The following is a 21,460-nucleotide window of genomic DNA, read 5'->3' as shown; positions in this document are numbered from 1 at the left end:
CATGCGCAAAAACTATAATTAGGCAATTAATTTACCAATCAACATGATAATAACTCAGCATGTTATACTTAGTGGATATTATATAAATACCCCTTCTTTTCAGGGATATTTATACTTATACCAGCGTTGTCAGGTTTTAGAGGGGGCCAAAAAGAAATTTCCATATTAGATGGACTAAAATCTGAAAATCCAACAAATAAGGAGATTAATATATAAAAATTAGAGAATTAATGATGAAATATAAAGAAAATTAAAGGCTAATCTGGAATATAGGAAAGAAAATTCTTTTGGATGGGGAGGGGGGTCTATCCACAACTGAACATTGTATATCCGTGAGAAGCTTGTTACAAAGAGTCGCACAAATGTAAATTAAAATCAAAACGAATAGCGTAATATTTTTTACATGTATATTCTTATTTATGATGTTTGGTGGTCATCAGAATTATGTTAATGCTCCTGGTGTTGGAAATATGATGAAGGATAAAACATGAAAAATTGAAAAGCAAAATTCCGGTTCTCCTGGATGATGTTTACGCACACATTCATGTAATCTTTTCAAAAAGATTACGCATTTATTTACTTTATTTGAAGCATTACATATTGTTAATGTAATATCATTTAAAGATTGCGTATTTATTATCGTAATCCTGTTGTTTAATTTAAGATGAAAACAATGGCAAAATAGGTGGAGCTTCTAATGGACACATAATAGTTTGATATTAACTCTTTTGGTATCTAACTATTTCATCCATCAGTTTTACTTTATCTGATCCGACGTACCTTCCACATATATCACCATCTCTGATAAACAAAAATGTTGGAACTTCGACCACTTTCAGATCCTTCAAGAATTGCATACAGCTTTCATTTTCATCTCCGTCAACTCTTGCGAAAACTACGGTATCCACCATTTGTCGCGATAACATTAAGACGGTCGGATATACCTTGATACATGGTTCACAATGTTTTGATCCCATGTTGAGAACAATCAGCTTGTTATCAATTTTATGCTCCTCAACCAGATTTTCAAAATCTTTTCTTGAATGTAATCGAACTACGGCTGAATGATCGTCACCGTAGTATGATATGTCACGCATGAGATCATCCGGACCAATTATTCCTTCTTCTTCATGGATTTTCTCCATGCTTTTGTAAAAACTGAAGTGTGGAACCCTTTCAATCTTCTGTCTTTCACAAAGCGCTTTTGTTTTGTCAGATTCGTCACCTGTTACTAAGACAAAAATAACGTTGTTACATGTTCTACTTAAATCTACCATCAAAGGGTATACTTCACGACTATAATTACTACGAGTTGCCGTGAAAAGTACTACCACAAGCTTTTTTTTCGCTGTTTGAAGTGCAACGTCGAATTCTTCGATGCTATGAACTTGTTGAACACTCTCATCACTGATTGTTTCCTTCTTGGCTGTAGCACTTGCTTTCGTAATAAATTTCTTATGACTTGTCTGAAGCGTCGCTGTTGTTGTTGGTGATGGTTTGGAAAGTGCAGGGATAACAAAGAGACTGTTAGACGAAAATGGGTCTACTTTTGGAGTAGATGAATGTTGTTTGAATAAAAAGCTTTTAGTTGTAGTAGTGGCAGCCATGATACTTGGAGTTTAGGATCAGTTTGGAAATTATGATGAAGAGATTGTAGTTAGATGTATGATGTAGCTTCAAATATTCAGAGATGGCTAGAAATATATAGCCACTGAAGAGATGAAAATCTGTACTGTTCAAGCTTTTGATTTTTCTCAATTATCTAAAGGCATATGGTACATAATGATAATCCACGTATGATGCCACATTTAGTAGTCTCTTTTACTTTTGACCTACTTCAAGTGGAAAAAATCATTCCAGCAGTGGGATTCTTGTCATTTAAAATTATGCATCCCCCTTAGACTGAGGTTTTTATCCTTTGTTATGGTCGAAGGATTCACATGTCTATCTAACCCCTTTAAGGGAATCTTTTTCCAGGTCCCCAATTTGGTTATTATTTTCTAAAAGTCCCCCAACTGTTTCTGTATTAGGTTTGGGTCCCCATTTGCAGACACCAATATTTTTCGGAAGTGCCAGCTACACTTCCCCATTCCCTTCCCTCATGATGTCATCATTCTTAGCCCCTGATCCCTGAATTGAGATTAACAGGGGTCCCAGTATTATTAGATTTAACAGATAGATACTTGACACATAGGTGGGAGAAAGAAATGGGGGATGTATATTATTTTCGGTATTTTTTAAAGAAAATCAGACGGCCCAGTGGTGTGTCAGTCGGACGTCTGAGATTCTTCCTTTATCTTTTTAACTAGGTCTAGTTTCTGTTGTACACCTCAAAAAGAAACCTAATAGACGATTCACAGGGGTCCAAAATTAAAGCTCAGTATTATCCCATCAATTCCAATAAGGAGGAATTCAGGGATTCAACCTCCGTCGTCGTAAAAATTTGTAATATATAATGGATTAGTTGCATATTAGATTCAGCGGTGTTGGATGTGGCTGTGGGTTTGGGTGCACAATTCTTTTGCATCAGCTGGCTCTTATCATGTCAACGGTCAAGTCTAAAGTCCAGTCTAAACAATTATTCTTAACCAACTCAAAAAGTAGATTAATTATAAATAAAATTTTGTCAAGTCTAAAGTCTAGTCTCAGCTATTATTCTTACCCAACTCAAAAAGATGATCAGTTATAAATTAAATTTCGAAGTCTAAAGTCTAGTCTAAACTAATATTTTTAACCAAATAATTCTCTATACAAAAATAGAGTTTTTTCGAGCGTCGTGGTTAATCGGAATTTCTGGTTGATTCTAGCAACATCATTAAAAATTTCGGCCAATACAAATTAAGGAGAATCTTTGAGATCCACGGTATATCATTCGGCCAATCACATTATAGAATATAATTACTTAAAATATATAATCTTGAAGACATCCCAAAATAGGTAGAAACAACTTTAAAATTACCAAAAAATAAAAAATAAAAAATGATTTCATTAAATATGCAATATCCATCATGTTTTTATCATAAAATTAAATTAATCAGCAATCATAAGAATAAAAAAAAATATCCGATGTCCATTGTCCAATGTCCATTTACACTTTTTCTAATAGAACTCGCCTAATTACAGCTCCAAACTACCGGTAGAAAAGAATGCTTATATTTAATTGTTGCTATTACACTTTCAGATGATATTAAATAACTTGATCATTGATTAAATTTAGATCAACAATTAGAAGAAAATAACTGGTTTGTGGATGTCACACATGAATCGAGTAATCTTATGGCTTATAAAAGGGTTTGTTTATCCTGTACAAAAATAAATAATACAAAATCAATGATCCAGTTGGAAGTGTTAGGACATTGGAATTAAGCATAAATCACAAAACAATATGATATCAAAAAAAAATAAAAAAAAAGGATCCTTAGCAGCGACAAATTTTTTTTGGAATCATTAAAAATATTAGTATGAAAAAAAAGAAAAAAAATCGTTGAATTTTTGATGCAATTATCTTGGTAATATTATTCATTACATATTTTATCCAGAAATAAATAAAATAAGAAAACATTCATTCTGTATGCAAAAATATGATGATAAGATAAAACAATTTCTATTATTGGACGTATGATGCATGATATTTTTTAGACAAAAATACTTAACAAGTAAACGTGCCCATAATCTAAAAATAATAATACAATTGCCATAAATTACAAAAATTACTAGATTTTAAAATTTTGGTTGATATTGTTTACAAATTAAAAAATATTTTCTATTATTCATTCCATTTTACCAAAAAATAAATAAAATAAGAAAACATTCATTCCATGTGCAACAAATAAAGATAAGATAAAATAATTTCTATTATTGGGCGCATGATGCCTAATATATTTTTTTGACAAAAATGCTTAAACAAGGCATGTCTACTTAAAAAATATATTATTTGACCTAAATTATAAAAATTTCTAAAAAATTTTAAGATTTCGGTTGATATTATTTCCAAATCAAAAAATAATTCTTATAGAATTTTTTGGGTTTGGTAACTCATTATATAAAGCATTTGAGCAAGAGCCTAACCTCATTGTTTGCACGTTGTTTTTTACATTTTATCGATCTTTTTCTTTTGTTTCTTCTTATTTAGGTTTTTGTTGTCTAATATTTTTTTCTTTGTTATTTTTGTTTTGCATGCAGCATCGAAAGGAATTGGGCTCATACATGTTGATGGTGGTTTTTAGCTTAGGATCAAAATCGTAAAACCTTGCATCTGAAGTCACTTTGCAAGAAAACGGTGTCGTGAGTGTTAATCTCTCCACCAATATATTTATTGAGCCATTCAATATATTTATATGAAATTTATCTAGACTGGAGAGTGTAGCAACCATCCTAAACGCTCTGTAAATTTCGGCGCCTCGCCAATACAAGACTCACTGAGTACTTTCATGTGCTATGTTCCCCGACAGAACCCTTAATATCGGTATGGCATGACGGATTTGTGTTTGCTCGCAGCAGAATAGCATGAACCTCAAAGTACCAAAATTAAGGCCATTGTACAAAATGCTCAGACGGAAAGCACACTGCATTCTGTAATTAAGGATTTTTGTGACAGCATACAAAATCCAGCCAATTATTGTGATAAGCCACCAAAAACTCATAAATCCGACTAACTTGCAAAAATTAGGGTTTCGCGCCCGCGCAGCACACTAGACCCCTTGGTCGAAACTATGCTTAGCCAAACTAGGCAATTAAATCTGCCACATCGCACTGGAAGTGTGGCCACGCCCTAGCTTGCCGGGCCCACTTCCCATCGACCAATCAAGTCTCTCTAAAGCCGCCACACGCACTAAAAAGGGAGCCACTCCCATGCTTGGCCGGCCCCGTACTTTCATTGACCAATTAGGTTGCTCCAAACCCGTCGCATCCTTAAAAGAGGTTTCCATACTAAGTTGGTTTTTCAAAAACCCGCGCCAACATGCCAATCGACACGCCAAACATGCCAAGCAGCATGCCAAACTCACCAAACGCGCATGCCAGACGCACATGCGAATCGGCATGCCAAGCAGCATGCCAAACCCGCCAAAAGTGCGAGCCAGACACACATGCCAATCGGCATTCCAAACATGCCAAACAACATGCCAAACCCGCCAAACGTGCGTGTCAGACGCACATGCCAATCGACATGCCAAATATGCCAAGCATCATGCCAAACGTGCGTGCCAGACGCACATGCAAATCGGCAATGCCAAACATGCCAAGCAGCATGCCAAACCCTCCAAACGTGCATGCCATACGCACATGCCAATCGTCATGCCAAACATGCCAGACGCACATGCCAATCGGCATTCCAAACATGCCATGCAACATGCCAAACCCGCCAAAACGTGCATGCAAGTTGCACATGCAAATCGGCATGCAAAACATGCCAAGCAGCATGCCAAACCCGCCAAAACGCGCGTGCCAGATGCACATGCCAATCGGCATTCCTAACTTGCCAAACGCGCATGCCAGGCACACATGCCAAACGACATGCCATATATGCTAGTTAGGGTTTCGGCATACCTAAACCTAATTTATATAAAGTTGTCATGCGCCGAAATAAGGTAGCCATAATCAATGGCTATCCTTCCTCATGAGATGCAATCTCAGCCATCCAAGTTCGCCACCGAGCGGACATACTTGTGGAAACTTTCAGGTGACCAGCCGCCTAAAATTAATGGCCATGACTACGCCAAGCGCCACTTGCACCATCGTGCTGATGGTATTTTTCAATGATGTTGTAGTAAAAGATTCGTTGAGACTTGTGAAAGCAATATATTTTAGACTTATAAAACTTAAAAAAACTAAGAGAACTTAATGCAAAATTGATTTCAAGATATTAAAAGTAACCAAGACACCGATTCCACTATTACACATGAATGAATGTTGGTAAATAACCCCAAACTCTACTTATCCTTTAAGTCCCTTATTTTCTTAACTCACAAATATTCAGGCAAATTCTCAAATATCAATTGTATTCCCTAAGCATAGATTATCAATTGACTAAACAAAGTGTAACATATTATATTGAATCACAACTAATTAAGAAAATTATGCAAATAATTTAAAACTCTGCAAAAGCAGTGATTGAGTGAATTATAAATTAGAGAAAATAAAATAGTTACCAATTACTCATGCGTAAATAGCTTCCTCATTGCCTTGGTTGTGGGAGAATTAGCTCATCATCATGTTGGAAACACGCACAAAAGTTGATTTCATTGCTCAAATATGGTTGACAAATGATGAAATGGGAGAACAATTAATAAAACCGGGTTTGTAACACTTATGTTTGATACAAACCAGCTGTTACAGAGAACGATAAATGAAAACTGTCGCTGTAGCTATACGACCCACTGGTGTTTGTCGTTGTCACTGTTGATGAACGATTGTTCTTTTTCGTCTTATGTTCTTCATGCACCAGCAGAAAAGAATTTTCCTGCAAGCGATCGTCCCGACTCTGTGATGCTCTGAACTTCTCCCAATTCTCCCCCCCCCCCCTCTAGACTTCCCCAGAACCTTATACATATTCGACCGGACCAAGGATTAGTCCTCATAACTCCAAAATATCTCCCATAACACGTAGTTAAGAAAAAATATTCTGGGTTGTTTTCTTTTACTTCTTGCCTGCGCTATGCATCTGCAGCTATCAATTATGCGTATAATCTCTTTTCGTAACTCTACAATGCCTCTGTTGCGACTCAGCATACTCCAAAAACACACAGAACATGTTATGAACACACAAAACCCGTGAAGAACTCGTGTCCTATGATTGCTTCCACACGAGATTGTAGCCAAATTTAGACGAATCCAACTGGCATACCAGTCTTGTTTAATCGAAAAAGGATATCTCCAAATAATTCACACACTTTAATCTCCCTAAAACTCGCCAAAAATCCCACCAGAAGTTATGCTGTTGTCTGGGAAGCTTTCCCGCCAAAAAAAATTCAAACGATGAAGATGGGTGCGATGGATAAATTTGGGCTACACATAGCCGTGGGTGCTGAGAATGAATTTGGGTTGCACATAACATTGGGTTCCCCTTAGCCAAATTTGGGGTCCGTTTAGCAAATGTCCCCCGGGGGTGCCTTTAACAGTTTTTCGAGCTGATTAATCCAAAAACGTTTATTTCCAAAAAATACCTACAAACACATAAAACACCACAATAAGTACGAAATCGAATACCAACAATACAGAAAATTGAAGACAACTTAGACACAAAAATGTGGCTATCAAATACCCCCAAACTTATTATTTGCTAGTCCTCGAGCAAATTTAATCTAGAAAATTAAAAACCTAACTCACTAGGTGGCCCTAGTGACCGAGTTAATCTCGGGAGGGTTTACCAGAGGTGTACCCACAAAACCCTTACTCCAGACCCTAGCTATCTACACAGAACCTTGGAAGGCACTAAAGAATCTCCTTGGTTGGTATACAATCATTGACTACAGGAGGAAGTACCCTAATGCGAAATTCCAATTGTTGTACACGAGTTTGCACTCAAGCATACTAAAATTCATATATAAGTGACAGATCTCTACTCAGATAGTTTCTGGACATCATAACCGGAGTCAACCAATCACATGGAAAGATTAAGAAGATGGATATAGAGAAAAACGTAGATGGTTTTGATGTTGACTAAGGTGAACGGTGTTTCCCATATCTGTCTGAAGGCCACTACTAGGATGAACCTATCCTAATGGACTGAGATACCGGTCTGACTAATATCAACACATCTGGCATATACAAGGGGACCGACGGGTGATAATTTTAACTCTAGGTCAACACAACTGGCATATACAAGGGCACCAGTGGTCGACTTTATTTTATTTATTATGGTTGGTCTGATGGTATGGTCTCAATTCTCAATGTATATATATATATATATATATTTATTTTTTTTGGTATCTCAATCACTCTATTTCACCCTAGCAATGGTAACAACTTGAATCGTGTGCCCCACCAAATTACTTAAAAAAAATAACAACAGAAGGATTAGGATTCAACGAGATATGGCGAAACTACCATGTTTTTTTTAATCTAACACCTGAGCTCTGTGCTTTTTATGAATAGACTCTTTAGATGTTTCCATCTAATCATATTGGTTCCTCAACTCCTACAACCAAGATGTTCCCATCCACTTAGATTGGTTAGTTCCAACCTTAATAAGCATAAATTTCTAGGCTATGGAGTTTATTTATTGCAACTAAAAGCTAAGAAAAAGTTTCTTCCCCGCCCCCAAACTTAAATCTAACGTCATCCTCAATGTTTCTAATGAAAGAGAAATACCAAAAAGTAAAGTAACATGAGGAATGAGTAAATAGAGAAGTCAGAAAGATAGTACCTGGGTGAAGAGAGAAATCAAAAACTAATATACAACATACAATCGCCTCGATGGTCAATCAAGGGTAAACAGGGTCCTCCAGAGGACCTCCTCAACATCACCTGTAGGAAAGGGCTCTAAAAAGAGTCAATCTCTGACCGTTAACCTTCGAAGAACTACTACCATCCGGTGTCTCGATCTCAACAGCTCCATGAGGAAAGACAGTGCGAACAATAAAAAGACCAGTCCACCGAGAACGTAACTTCCCAGGGAAAAGATGCAAGCGGGTATCATACAAAAGAACTTTATGACCTGGAGAAAATTAATTTCTTAAAATATTCTTATCATGCACAAGTTTCATTTTGTTTTTATACTCCTTAGCACTATCATATGCATCTCTACGAATCTCTTCCAACTCATTGAGATGGAGTTTCCTATGGGCTCCTGCCTTTTCAAGTGAAAAATTTAGCTGCTTAACAGCCCAATATGCTCTATGTTCTAACTCAACAGGTAAGTGTCATTCCTAGTCATACACAAGTCGATAAGGTGACATTCCAATGGGGGTCTTAAACAAAGTACGGTAATCCCATAAGGCATCACTAAGCCTAGACGACCAGTCTTTCCGATTAGGATTAACTATTTTCTCTAATATACGTTTTATCTCCCTATTGGAAACCTATACTTGACCACTAGTCTGTGAATGATACGGGGTAGCTACCTTATGTGTAATAACATATTTCTTCATCAAAAGCCTAAACGGTCCATTACAAAAGTGCGACCCTCCATCACTAATTATAGCACGCGTTGTACTAAAACGTGTAAGTATATTATCTTTTAAGAACTTAACCACAAACCTATGGTCATTGGTTTTACACGAAACCTCCTCAATGAACTTAGAGACATAGTCTACAACGACAAGGATGTATAGGTTACCAAAAGAATTAGGAAATAGACCCATAAAGTCAATACCCCACACATCAAAGACCTCAACAATTAGAATCGGGTTCAAGGGCATCATGTTCCTACGGGAAATGGTTCATAATTTCTGACAAGTTCACAAGTAACACAGTAACAATGGGAGTCTTTCAACAACGAAGGCCAATAGAATCCACAATGCAATATCTTAGCAGCAGTATTCTTAGCACTAAAGTGACCCCCACAAGAATAATCATGACAAAAGGAAATAATACTGGACTGGTCACTCTCAGGTATACATCTCCTAATAATCTGGTTTGGACAATACTTAAATAAATAAGGATCATCCCAAAAGAAGTGCTTATCCTCGGCTAAAAACTTAGAACGATCTTGTTTACCCAATGTTGGGGCATTCGACCAGTAACAAGATAATTCACTGTATTCGCATACCAAGGTGCTTGGGTAACAAAGAACAGTTGTTCATCAGGAAAACTATCCCTAACAGGAGGAGAATCATTAAGGGTATCCACAACAAGCCTACACAAGTGGTCTGCTACCACATTTTCTGCACCTTTTTTTATCTCTAATGTCTAAGGAAAATTTCTGCAACAATAGGATCCATCTAATCAATCTAGGTTTAGTATCCTTCTTGTAAAGAAGATACTTCAAAGAAACATGATCAGTAAAGATTATGACCTTAGAAGCTAAGAGGTAGGATCTAAACTTGTCTAAGGCAAACAAAATATCTAATAGTTCCTTCTCCTTAGTGGCATGGTTCAAATTTGCATCATTCAGAGTTTTGCTAGCATAGTAAATCACATGGAGTAACTTATTTTCTCTCTGACCTAGCACAACACCAATAGCATAATATGAAGCATCACATATGATCTCAAAGGGTAGGTTCCAGTTGGGTGCCTGGACTATGGGGGCGATAGTGAGTAAAGTCTTAAGCTTATCAAAAGCCTCTAAACAAGCATAATCAAAGACAAACTTAACGTCTTTTGGAAGCAAATCTCAAAGAGGTCTAGAAATCAAGCTAAAATCCTTAATGAAACGACGATAAAAACCTGCATGCCCTAATAATGACCTAATATCTCTTACGGTTTTTGGGACCTGTAAAGTCTTAATAAGGTCAACTTTGGCTCTATCTACCTCTATACCCTTCGAAGATATGATATGCCCTAGAACAATTCCTGAACGAACCATGAAGTGATATTTCTCCCAATTAAGCACTAAATTCTTTTCCTTACACCTTGTCAAAACTAACGACAATTGATGCAAGCACTCATCGAAAGACGAACCGAACACTGAGAAATTATCCATAAAGACCTCTAAGAACCATTCTACCATGTCAGAAAATATGCTCAGCATACAATGTTGAAAGGTCGCAGGGGCATTACATAGCCCGAAAGGCATGCGTCTATACGCAAAAGTACCAAAGGGACAGGTAAAAGTGGTTTTCTCTTGGTCTTCTGTGGCTATGATAACCTGATTACAACCGCAGTATCCATCTAAAAAGCAATAATGGCTACGGCCAGCTAATCTCTCTAGCATTTGGTCAATGAAGGGAAGGGGAAAGTGGTCCTTCCTAGTGACCTTGTTCAATTTCCTATAGCCAATACAGACACGCCAACCCGTGGTCACCCGGGTTAGGATTAACTCATTGTTATCATTATGGATTACAGTAATACCGGATTTCTTAGGAACAACCTGAACTGGGATGACCCACTTACTGTCTGAAATGGGGTAGATAATGCATGCATCCAACATCTTAAGAACCTCGGTTCGAACTACTTCTTTCATATTAGGGTTCAGTCGACGTTGCATCTCCATAGAAGTTTTGGTGTCACTCTTTAAATAGATCTGATGCATACAAACATTGGGACTTATACCCTTAATGTCTGATATGGTCCACCCTAAAGCTTCCTTGTTGTTCTAAAGGACGGTTATTAGCCTAATTTCCTGATCATTATCCAAGTCGGATGCTACAATCACAGGTAAAGTTTCACACGGGCCTAAAAACACATATTTCGGGGTATCTGGCAATGGTTTTAGGTCCAACTTAGGAGGCTCTTCTAACGAAGGAACTAGGGGAGACTTAAAAACTGGTAGTGGTTCGAACTTAGGTTTCCATCCATTATTAGTTTCTAACAAAGGGGTTGAGTCTAACAAAGCATTCATCTCATCAATCACATTATCATCATCAAAATCAATCCCAAAGTGAGCTAGGCATTTCTCTAATGGATCTTCTAACAAAGTATTTGGTAATAACTCCTCGACTAAGGTTCCTATCATGTTCACCTCTTCTATATTCGAGTCATCTAATTCATAGGGTAGCTTACTAATATTAAAAATGTTCAGCTCAATAGTCATATTACCAAAAGACAAATTCATAATACCATTTCGACAGTTAATGATCGCATTGGATGTATCTAAAAATGGGCTACCTAAAATCAATGGTATTTGGTTCTCTGGGTCGGGGACAGGTTGGGTATCTAGGATAAAAAAATCCACTGGATATATAAACTTGTCGACCTCTATGAGAACATCCTCGATTACACCACGAGGAATTTTAACGGACCTATCAGCTAACTGAAGTGTTAGCTGCGTAGGTTTCATCTCACCAATTCCTATCTTAAGGTACACATGGTATGGAAGTAAGTTCACACTGGCTCCTAAGTCAAGCAAAGCTTTCTCAACACGGTATTTACCTATAGTGCAAAAAATGGTAGGGGACCCTGGGTCTTTATACTTAGGAGTAGTGGTATTCTGAATAATGGAACTCACGTGACTAGCTAGAAAGGCTTTCTTCTGGACACTAAATTTTCGCTTTCGCGTACACATATCCTTAAGAAACTTGGCATAAGAGGGAATCTGCTTATTCACATCTGTCAATAAGAGGTTGATAGTAACCCTCTTAAAAACCTCCAATATATCATTAAATTTGGACTCTCTTTATTTGGAATTAGCAGCTGGAGGAACGGGGCTCTAGGATCAAATACGGGCTCAATATGACCCTCATTGGTCTCTTTAGAGACTCTATCAGTCTCCTCAGTTTCTGGTTCAGAAGGGTGAACTACAACATGTTCACTATCAGGCATGGAAACCTTATTGTCTATCACTCTACCACTCCTAAGGGTTTTAATAGCATTTACATGATCGGATGGTATTTCACCTATTTCATTAATTCCTCTAGGGTTGGGTTGAGTTTGACTAGGAAACTTACCTTTTTCTATTAAAGACTCATTTATCTGACTAACCTGGGTTTTCAACTCGGAAATAGCCTGAGAGTTAGCCTGACCTATTCTCTTATTTTCTTCTAAACCTTGAGCAACATATTGCTGAAACTGCACAGTGTTACGAGTTAACAAAGCAAGAGATTCTTCTAAACTCATAATCTTCTTATCCGAAGGGTTTTGAAACTGTGTCGGAGCTGAAAGATTCTTAGTAAAGCCAAAACCTGGAGGAACCTGAGAGTTACTAGACTGACCTTGATTCTGGCCCTTAGACCAAGAAAGGTTGGGATGGTTTCTCCATCCAGGGTTATAGGTTTCTGAATATGGGTCAAACTTCTGATGGTTATCGAATCTAGTGTTGTTATAAAGAGCATTGACTTTCTCCTCAACGGTATGATGTTCCCAAAAAGGCTCTATTCTACCACTATTACCACTAGAATGACCTAATTCTAAGCTTCTAACCTTTTGGCTACGACTGCTATTTTAGCATCTGACTCATATGATCCTTCTACCCTATTGACATTTCCTATACTTAGAAGAATTGTTTTCTGGGGTTCCCTACTATTTTTCCATTGTTGGGTCTTATCGGTGATTTCATTCAAAAATGTCATCGCCTCATCAACAGTTTTATTCTCAAACCCACCTGTGCATAAGGACTTAACCATGGTTGTTGTTGAATAATCTAAACCCTCGTAGAGGATCTGAACTAACCTAACCTTCTCTAAACCATGCATATGACATTGAGATATTAATTTATTGAACCTTTCTAAATACCTATATAAATATTCTCCCTCTTGTTGAGCAAAAGTACAGATTTGTGTCCTAATAGACGATGTTTTGTGCCTTGGGAAAAAATTCTGTATAAAGGCATATGTAAGTTGGTCTTAGTTTTAATTGACTCAGAATCCAAACTATACAACCAAGATTTGGCTTTATCTTTTAAGGAAAAGGAGAATAACCTAAGTTTCAACGCATCATCACTAAGGTTTTTAATTTTTAGAGTATTACAAACTTCCTCAAATTCCCTAACATGAAAATAGGAGTTCTCATTCTCTTTTCCTAAAAAGATTGGGCGCATCTGTAAAGTCCCAGGTTTGAGTTCATAATTTGCCTCGGTTTCATCTAACTTGATACAAGACGGGCGAGAGGTCCTAGTTGGGTTTAATAAAGCTTTCAAAGTTGCCATTTCTGGCACTACCAAAGGACTAGGAGTACTTTCTTCACTAATTGTCAAGTTTTCAAAGATGAAATTTCCAAAAACAGGGATCTCAAAAGAAGAGTCTTCGAGCTCTCCTCCTTCACAAGAAGAACTACTAGGTTTGTCACTAATCAAACAACCTAGAGTGTTTATTTTCCAAGCTCGCTCTCTAATGACCCCGGTCATACACTAGAAAAAACAAAAACAAAAATAAAAGTCCTAAAAGGAAGGGAATTTCTATGCAAACACAAACAAGGATGACTCCACCAGAGCAAACCTACTGATTTCTAGCAAACAAAAATCATGATGGCTCCACTTAGATTGTTTCTAGACCAGCTTCTAATCCTTGGAAAGGGAATTCGTTACAATTTAAGAAAATCCCTGTGGAATCAGTCTGAGTCAAATTAAGTTGAATAGAGACGAGGGAAGCTCAGTGGAGCTTTGATACCCAAGGCCTCACCCGCATTACAAGGCGGCGCATTCAACTCACAGAAACCATCATGAACTTCGAAGTATGCTTAAAAGAGTAACCAATATTTTTCGAATGACTTTCTTATTAAGCTAGTTACCCTATCGGTCTCGTTCGAGTCAGTATTTTAATCTTAGGTTCGCGTTTGGTTTTGTTTTCCTAAAGTGGGCAAGAAGAGAACGGTGATGAAATCCGAACCTTTATCTTGTATGGATAGGACTTTCCCTTTACTAAGAAAATGAAGCAGCCGTATTCAGTTCCTCGACATATATGCAAACGAAGGAATACAGTAAACCCGCTGACAGGGGATTCGCGGGTGTTTAGATAAACTTACGTCCCGTACCAGACGGGCGAGTAACCGTTGTAATCGACTCAAGCCACGACTCCAATGTCATGTACGAACCCGAGGGGCCGAGGCGATATCGTAATCGCCATCCTTCTCTGCAAACAGTTTCATATTTAATACTACCCTTCCGTAGGGTTTAAAAATCAAAGAATGTCCAAATGTCCAAGTCCAAAGTCCAAATAGGGAAGTGCAAAAATAAAAAGAAAATTACAAAAATCGAGAATATCCTAATACAAATTCTAAAAACTAAAAAAATTTAAAAAGATAAAAACAAAATCTAATAAAATTTTCTCTTTTTTTTATTATTTTATTTCGCTCTTTTGGCTTTGTCTTTAACTCCAAATATTTAAGTATTCACCAAAAGCTTTGGCAAATTTTTTTCGCTCCAAATTCCAAAATCTGTAGTAAAAGAAAAAAACCCAAAAAACGTAAAGTAGAACAAATAAATAAAAACCTTTAAAAAAAAATCTAAAAACTCTAGCCTAAAGAGAAGTCCGCGTCGGCGGCGCCAAAAATTGATGGTTTTTTCAATGATGTTGTAGTAAAAGATTCTTTGAGACTTGTGAAAGCAATATATTTTAGACTTATAAAACTTAAAAAAACTAAGAGAACTTAATGCAAAATTGATTCAAGATATTAAAAATAACCAAGACACTGATTCCACTATTATACATGAATGAATGATGGCAAATAATCCAAAACTCTAATTATCCTTTAAGTCCCTTATTTTCTTAACTCACAAATAATCAGGCAAATTCTCAAATATCAATTGTATTCCCTAAGCATATATTATCAATTGACTAAACAAAGTATAACCTATCAGATTGAATCACAACTAATTAAGAAAATTATGCAAACAATTTAAAACTCTGCAAAAGCAGTGATCGAGTGAATTATAAGTTAGAGAAAATAAAATAGTTACCAATTATTCATGCGTAAATAGCTTCATCATTTCCTTGGTTGTGGGAGAATTAGCTTATCATCATGTTGGAAACACGCTCAAAAGTTGATTTCATTTCTCAAAGATGGTTTACAAATGATGAAATGGGAGAAAAATTAATCAAACCGGGTTTATAACACTTATGTTTGTTACAAACCAGCTGTTACAGAGAACGGTAAATGAAAACTGTCACTGTCACTGTCGCTATACGACCCACTAGTGTTTGTCGTTGTCATTGTTGATGAACGACTGTTCTCTTGCTTCTTATGTTCTTCATGTACCAGTAGAAAAGAATTTTCCTGCAAGTGATCGTCTCGACTCTGTGATGCTCTGAACTTCTCCCAATTCTCTCCACCCCCCACCCCTCTAGACTTCCACAGAACCTTATATATACTCGACCAGAACAAGGATTGCTCCTCATAACTCCAAAATATCTCCCATAACACGTAGTTAAGAAAAAATATTCTCGGGTTGTTTTCTTTCCTTTCTTTACTGCGTCATGCATCTGAAGCTGTCAATTATGCGTATAATCTCTTCTTTTTTTAACTCCACAATGCCTCTGCTGCGACTCAACATACTCCAAAAACACACAGAACATGTTATGAACACACAGAACCAGTTTCCTCTGATTGCTTCCACACGAGATTGTAGCCAAATTTAGACTAATCCAACTGGCATACCAATCCTGTTTAATCGAAAAAGGATATCTCCAACCAATTCACACGCTTTAATCTCCCTAAAACTCGCCAAAAATCCCACCAGAAGTTATGTTTTTGTCTGGCAAGCTTTCCCGCCAAAATAAAATTAAAACGATGAAGATGGGTGCGATGGATAAATTTGGGCTACACATAGCCATGGGTGCTGAGAATGAATTTGGGTTGCACATAACCATGGGTGCCTCTTAGCCAAATATGGGGTCCGTTTAACAAATGTCCTCAGAAAGTGCCTTTAGCAGTTTTTCGAGCTGATTCTTCCAAAAACGTTTAATTCAAAAAAATACCTACAAACACATAAAACATCACAATAAGTACGAAATCGAGTACCAACAATACAGAAAATTGAGGACAACTTAGACACAAAAATGTGTCTATCACGTGCCACTGACATGCACGAGCCATGCCAACCATGCCGCATTGCTACTGGCGTGCACCAAAACGCCACCGCGCCATCTTCAGGTGCCAACACACGGTAGCCACAATCAACGGCTACCCTTATTTTCATAAGATGCAATCTCAGCATCGAAGTTCGCCACCAAGACGGCGAGCTTGTGGCAATTTTTAGGCGACCAGCCAAGACGAGCCTAATAGCATCACATGCTATTTACGTGCGGCAAGCCTCTCGATTTCAACTTGCCACACGTAGCAAAGTGATACATGTTTTCCACGAAAACACTCGAGATATCAAAACATGTCACAAACTGGGGGATACTCATCAGGGTATTGGTCTGGCGGTTTACAGCTTGCGACGTGCAATACGCCCGTTACAAGAAAGTGTCATAAAGCGAGGAGGTTATTAATGGCAAGAAGTAATGGTGAAACGTATCCTTCATTATGGAAACATCAATTCCATGCGTTACCCGTTACTCTTTTCTTCCACCACTCAACCGTTTTCACTTCCTACGAGACCAGGGTACGTTTTATTGCGACTTGTATAAATAGGTCTTCCTATTTCCACCAAAGAACAAGTTTTTTTGTCAGGAGAACAATACAACATTCAGAAATCACCTGATAGATTTTCATTCATCTAGGCAGTCCAATTTTTTGATACAAGTCACAAAACACCCACACTTCCAGAACGACGATTCTGGCCTCAACACTTTCTTCATTTCCCTCCCTAAGACCAGCCCTTCTCCTTCACTTTGTGACCGAAGCAAGTATGGAACAGCCATTTCTTGGTTTAGGCCAGATTTGTACAGATTGATCTCTCGAATCAAAAGTACTCCCGTGCAGTACATTGTTTAGGGCTTAGACTCGTTTCTCATCCACACACACGAAATTACCAAAATCAGCAGAAACGGTTTTCACCCACAAACAATACAATACTGACATTAGAGGTGAAGAAGTTAATGTTGATGGTTTTGAAGTTAATCTTGATGGTTTTGTGTTTATCCGGAAAATCAATGAGCAAAAAGATAGCCACAAAAATGGATAGGATGCGAAAAGTCTATTTGCTCAACTCTATCTGTATTATCGTGTTTATAGTTATTGTATAAATTGCATGATTTTCGCCCACTGTTCCATACGAGGAAAAAAATCAAGATTCAATATATCAATTGTGTTCTTTTTTTCTCTCTTTCTTATTAGAGTCTTAAAGGGTTCCCAACTCAGGTATTTTTTTGTTGTTGTTCTAATTGTGTTTGTAATCGCATTTATTATTTGAATTCATCTTACACTGACGAAAGCAATATGCCAATATAACATTTGAGGTCATATTTCTCTTCCCCATGCTTATGCAGTTTTAGTATGTTGAAGTAATTAATTTCTCCTTGCAGTCGATCCAATATCGCTTTAAAAATGAAAAAAAGTTTCTGATCCAATATCTCGGGTTATTTGGATTTAATCACATTATATATGAAATCACGTACAACCTTTCAATTAAAATTAACCATTTTTTATCTAATTGCAAAGATGGGGACTTTTCTGGAGATCGATGTTTTCACGATAAATCATATATCATGAAATATTTATTTCCAGATCAGTGAGAACTTGTGACTGTAAGCATCTCGAATTTTTCCTATTCAGTCCGTCCTTCCGCTTTATCCCCATGTTAGGATCACCACCATGCATATTTGTAAAGTCTTTGCGGATAGTAACTTATTTTTTCATTTTTTTTTTGTTTCCAATCATGTGGATGCTATGCATCTCTGCAGTCATCAAAACCATTTTACAAGAGCAAAGGATAATAACTCTCATGCCATCTTGGTTAATCATGTACTCTTTGTATATAAGGATAATAACTCTCCTCAGTTAAGCTCACTACCCCACTCATAAATTCATTTGTGCAAACCATTCATACAGATATGGACTAACATTTTCCTTAATACTCATGTATTGCACTCCTTGAAACTTCCCTTACTCAATAACTAGCTTTCTTGAAACATGTATCCCAGTGAAAATACAAATGTATTCTCGTTACATAATTATGTTGTAAAATGCAAGGCAAATTTTCTTTTTTGCCATATTGCACAGATAATGTTTAACTCATAACTAACGGTTTTTGCTATATATTCTTTATATATTTTAAATCTAAGAAGGTTGATTGATTGTCGTAACCACATGTTTGGATAAATTCAATCATGTCATTCCCATATGTACAATTCAAACGGGGCTATTAGAGAATGAATATTTTGCTCTGAGTGTTATTGCAGAATTACATAATGGCAACGTCGGACACGAAAGTGAACATGCTGAAGACTTGAACCGACAAATAATAACAACACAACTACATTTATGATCAGTTTACTTTTGAATTCATCCTGAATCGAGACAAGTCTTCCAGCGTACAAGTTAACAGATAGTCAAATACTAACTCTTTTTTTAACGTTGTCTGTGCTCCAACTTTCTTGGGATGAACGTTGATCTTGGATCTGTTGATTTAATACAATTCAGCGTGAAGGGATCTTATCATTTATCGCCCAAGTTATGTTTTATAATTTTATTCCTTCGTATCATTCAGAAAAATAATAGAAATACTTTAGAGTAGAGAGAAAGAAAACCATAAAGTAGTGAGAAAGAAAATCATAAAAAGTCCACTCTAATAAGACTCCACGCTATATTGGAGATGATTTATTATAAGAAAGTTCTAACACATATATAAAACCCATATATAAGGGTCTAACTAAGACCTCCATGTGGGGTTTTTAAGACATGCTACTGGAGAAGCTCAAATAAGTGTTCAATTAATTTTGACCAAACGGATAAATGGTTCCCGTTTAGATATTTGAGGCTGATTGTGAGGTGATTCTTTTCATTTATAAGAAAACATAAGAAGCTAAAATTTCTAATCTCAACATGTAATAATACTGAAAGACAAGTATTAACAAGTTTGAAGTTGCTAACCTCAAGTATTATTTTGAAAACTTACCAGTATTATTTTGAAGTTTGAACATTGCTTTGCGAATACAATTCTTATTCTTAAGTAAGCTTATAACACAACCACTGCAGATACACAAGCACACCACCAAAGCTCCAAGACGCATAGGTTGCTTATTAATTCACTATTTGGGAAAAGATGGAAAATCAATTTTGAAAAAAATGAAAAAAATAGAGAAAAAACATAAGTTATCTGGGAACAATTACCAAACTTAAGTCCAGAACTATAAGTCCAAAAAATATAGTCACTATAACAAGCATCCAATATTCCTATAAGCAAAAACCATACCCGTGCATCGCACAGATGACAAACTAGTTATAAATAAGAAAAATCAAATAGTTTGACCAATTCCTTCTTTCCATTATACATCACCGTCCAAAGTTATCCATCGTCTTTTTTTAATGTAAATCATCATTTTTTTTTGTAGCATATATAATCAACCAATAGGCTTTCCTATAGAGTGAAAAAGGAAAAAGAAAAAAAAGGCCTTCCATTAATTTGTTAACAATACCAGAACTTGATTTATGCTATTTTTGTAACTAACATGGGGATTATGAAATTATTAGAGGGGCTGATATGATAGGACAAAAAGGGTCACTAGTTAGTGAATTCATACACCCTTTATCCATATAATTTTTATGATGGTTAAAAAGCCTTTTTTAGTCAGTGTTGTTAATTTAATTTGCCAATCATTAGGTTAATGAACTATTTTTTTTAAAATTAAATCAGATTAAGAGTTAGGTTTGCTGTAGAGATAAAATAGAGAGATTTTTTTAAAAAAAAATTATTTCAAAAACCTAGATTTTGATATACTCAAACAAAATTAATGATTTCAGTGGCAAATTGAAGGATGGTGAATCTCTATATAATAGAGAAACCATATTTTACAGATACCCACGATGGAGATCATACTACGGTTGATCTCTTAGCTCCAGTGTCCATTTCAGGGAGATTTGCGGTTGGAATTAACTATATAAGCCAACTGTAGGAGCCATTTAAGGTTGAAATTGACCACAAAAGCCAACTTTAAGGGCTATTTACGGTTAGTATCTGATGAACATCTAACCGTAACCGGTTAAAATTGGAAAAGCCCACTCATAAATCAGTTACAGTTGGATTATTATCTTACGAGGTGAACCGTAAATAAGTTACGGTTCGTTTGTCGGTGGCTAGTATCCAACTGTAATTAGTTATGGTTGATAACATTTAAGTCGAAATTAACCGTAAAATTTTTTCACGGTTACAAAACGAACCCTAACTAGGTATTGCACATAGTTTTTTAGAATTTATGGTCAGTAGTTCTTCAATCACCAGCCGTAAAACCTTCAGAAATCATCATATTTATGATTGGTTAATTAAGAATAAACAAACTTAAAACATTTCAGCCGTGGGATTTTTGTCATCTAAATCATCTATCTATCTGCCCCCTTTAAAAGCAACAAGCGGAATGGAAAGAAGGTGTAAGTTTTGACCAGGAAGATTCGCAGTCGTCCGATCGACATACCAAGAAAATTGGTCGTCTATTTTTTTTTAAGAATATAGTATGTGCACATGGGGACTTCCAGACAATAACAACCAAATTGCTCATGAGTGTCGATTTTGACATCTAATATATGCTCTTAGATTTTTACACCAATTTAAAAGATTACTATATTCTAGAAAGATGTTGTGTTAACATTGTGGATGAAGAGAGTGAATCAAAATTATGGTAACATTTTACAACAGCTAGTTTGTAATTCATAAATGGCAAGTTAATTGAGAATCAATGAAAATTATTCTGTACGTTATAGAGATTTTCTTGGGCTCCACGCGAGTCAAACACTTATCGATTAACTGAAGCCAGCTGTCCAGCAACTATGACATTTGTTGCTTAATTTGAAACACTTATAGATGTTGCTAACAAACCGATACTAATGAATC

The 21,460-nt window shown here is 36.4% G+C and overlaps 1 protein-coding gene across 2 annotated transcripts; it reads right to left on the bottom strand.

Annotated features, from left to right (window-relative positions):
- Positions 1-303: 303 nt before the first annotated feature.
- LOC113360976 (thioredoxin-like protein CDSP32, chloroplastic) lies at positions 304-1,680 on the bottom strand. 2 transcript variants are annotated; one of them, XM_026604380.1, is made up of 2 exons: positions 1,332-1,680; positions 1,094-1,225 (listed from the first exon to the last, which is right to left on the bottom strand). In XM_026604380.1, the coding sequence occupies exons 1-2, from the start codon at positions 1,605-1,607 to the stop codon at positions 1,115-1,117; spliced, it is 387 nt and encodes a 128-aa protein (XP_026460165.1). In that variant the 5' UTR covers positions 1,608-1,680; the 3' UTR covers positions 1,094-1,114. The 2 variants fall into 2 exon arrangements, with proteins under 2 accessions (XP_026460164.1, XP_026460165.1); XM_026604379.1 differs by having other exon boundaries at positions 304-1,680.
- Positions 1,681-21,460: the final 19,780 nt, after the last annotated feature.

This window comes from Papaver somniferum, chromosome 3 (genome assembly GCF_003573695.1).
Source record: "Papaver somniferum cultivar HN1 chromosome 3, ASM357369v1, whole genome shotgun sequence".
NCBI classification, from domain to species: domain Eukaryota; kingdom Viridiplantae; phylum Streptophyta; class Magnoliopsida; order Ranunculales; family Papaveraceae; genus Papaver; species Papaver somniferum.
Note: the sequence above shows the minus strand (reverse complement) of the source record. Positions and strands in the feature narration are given on the sequence as shown.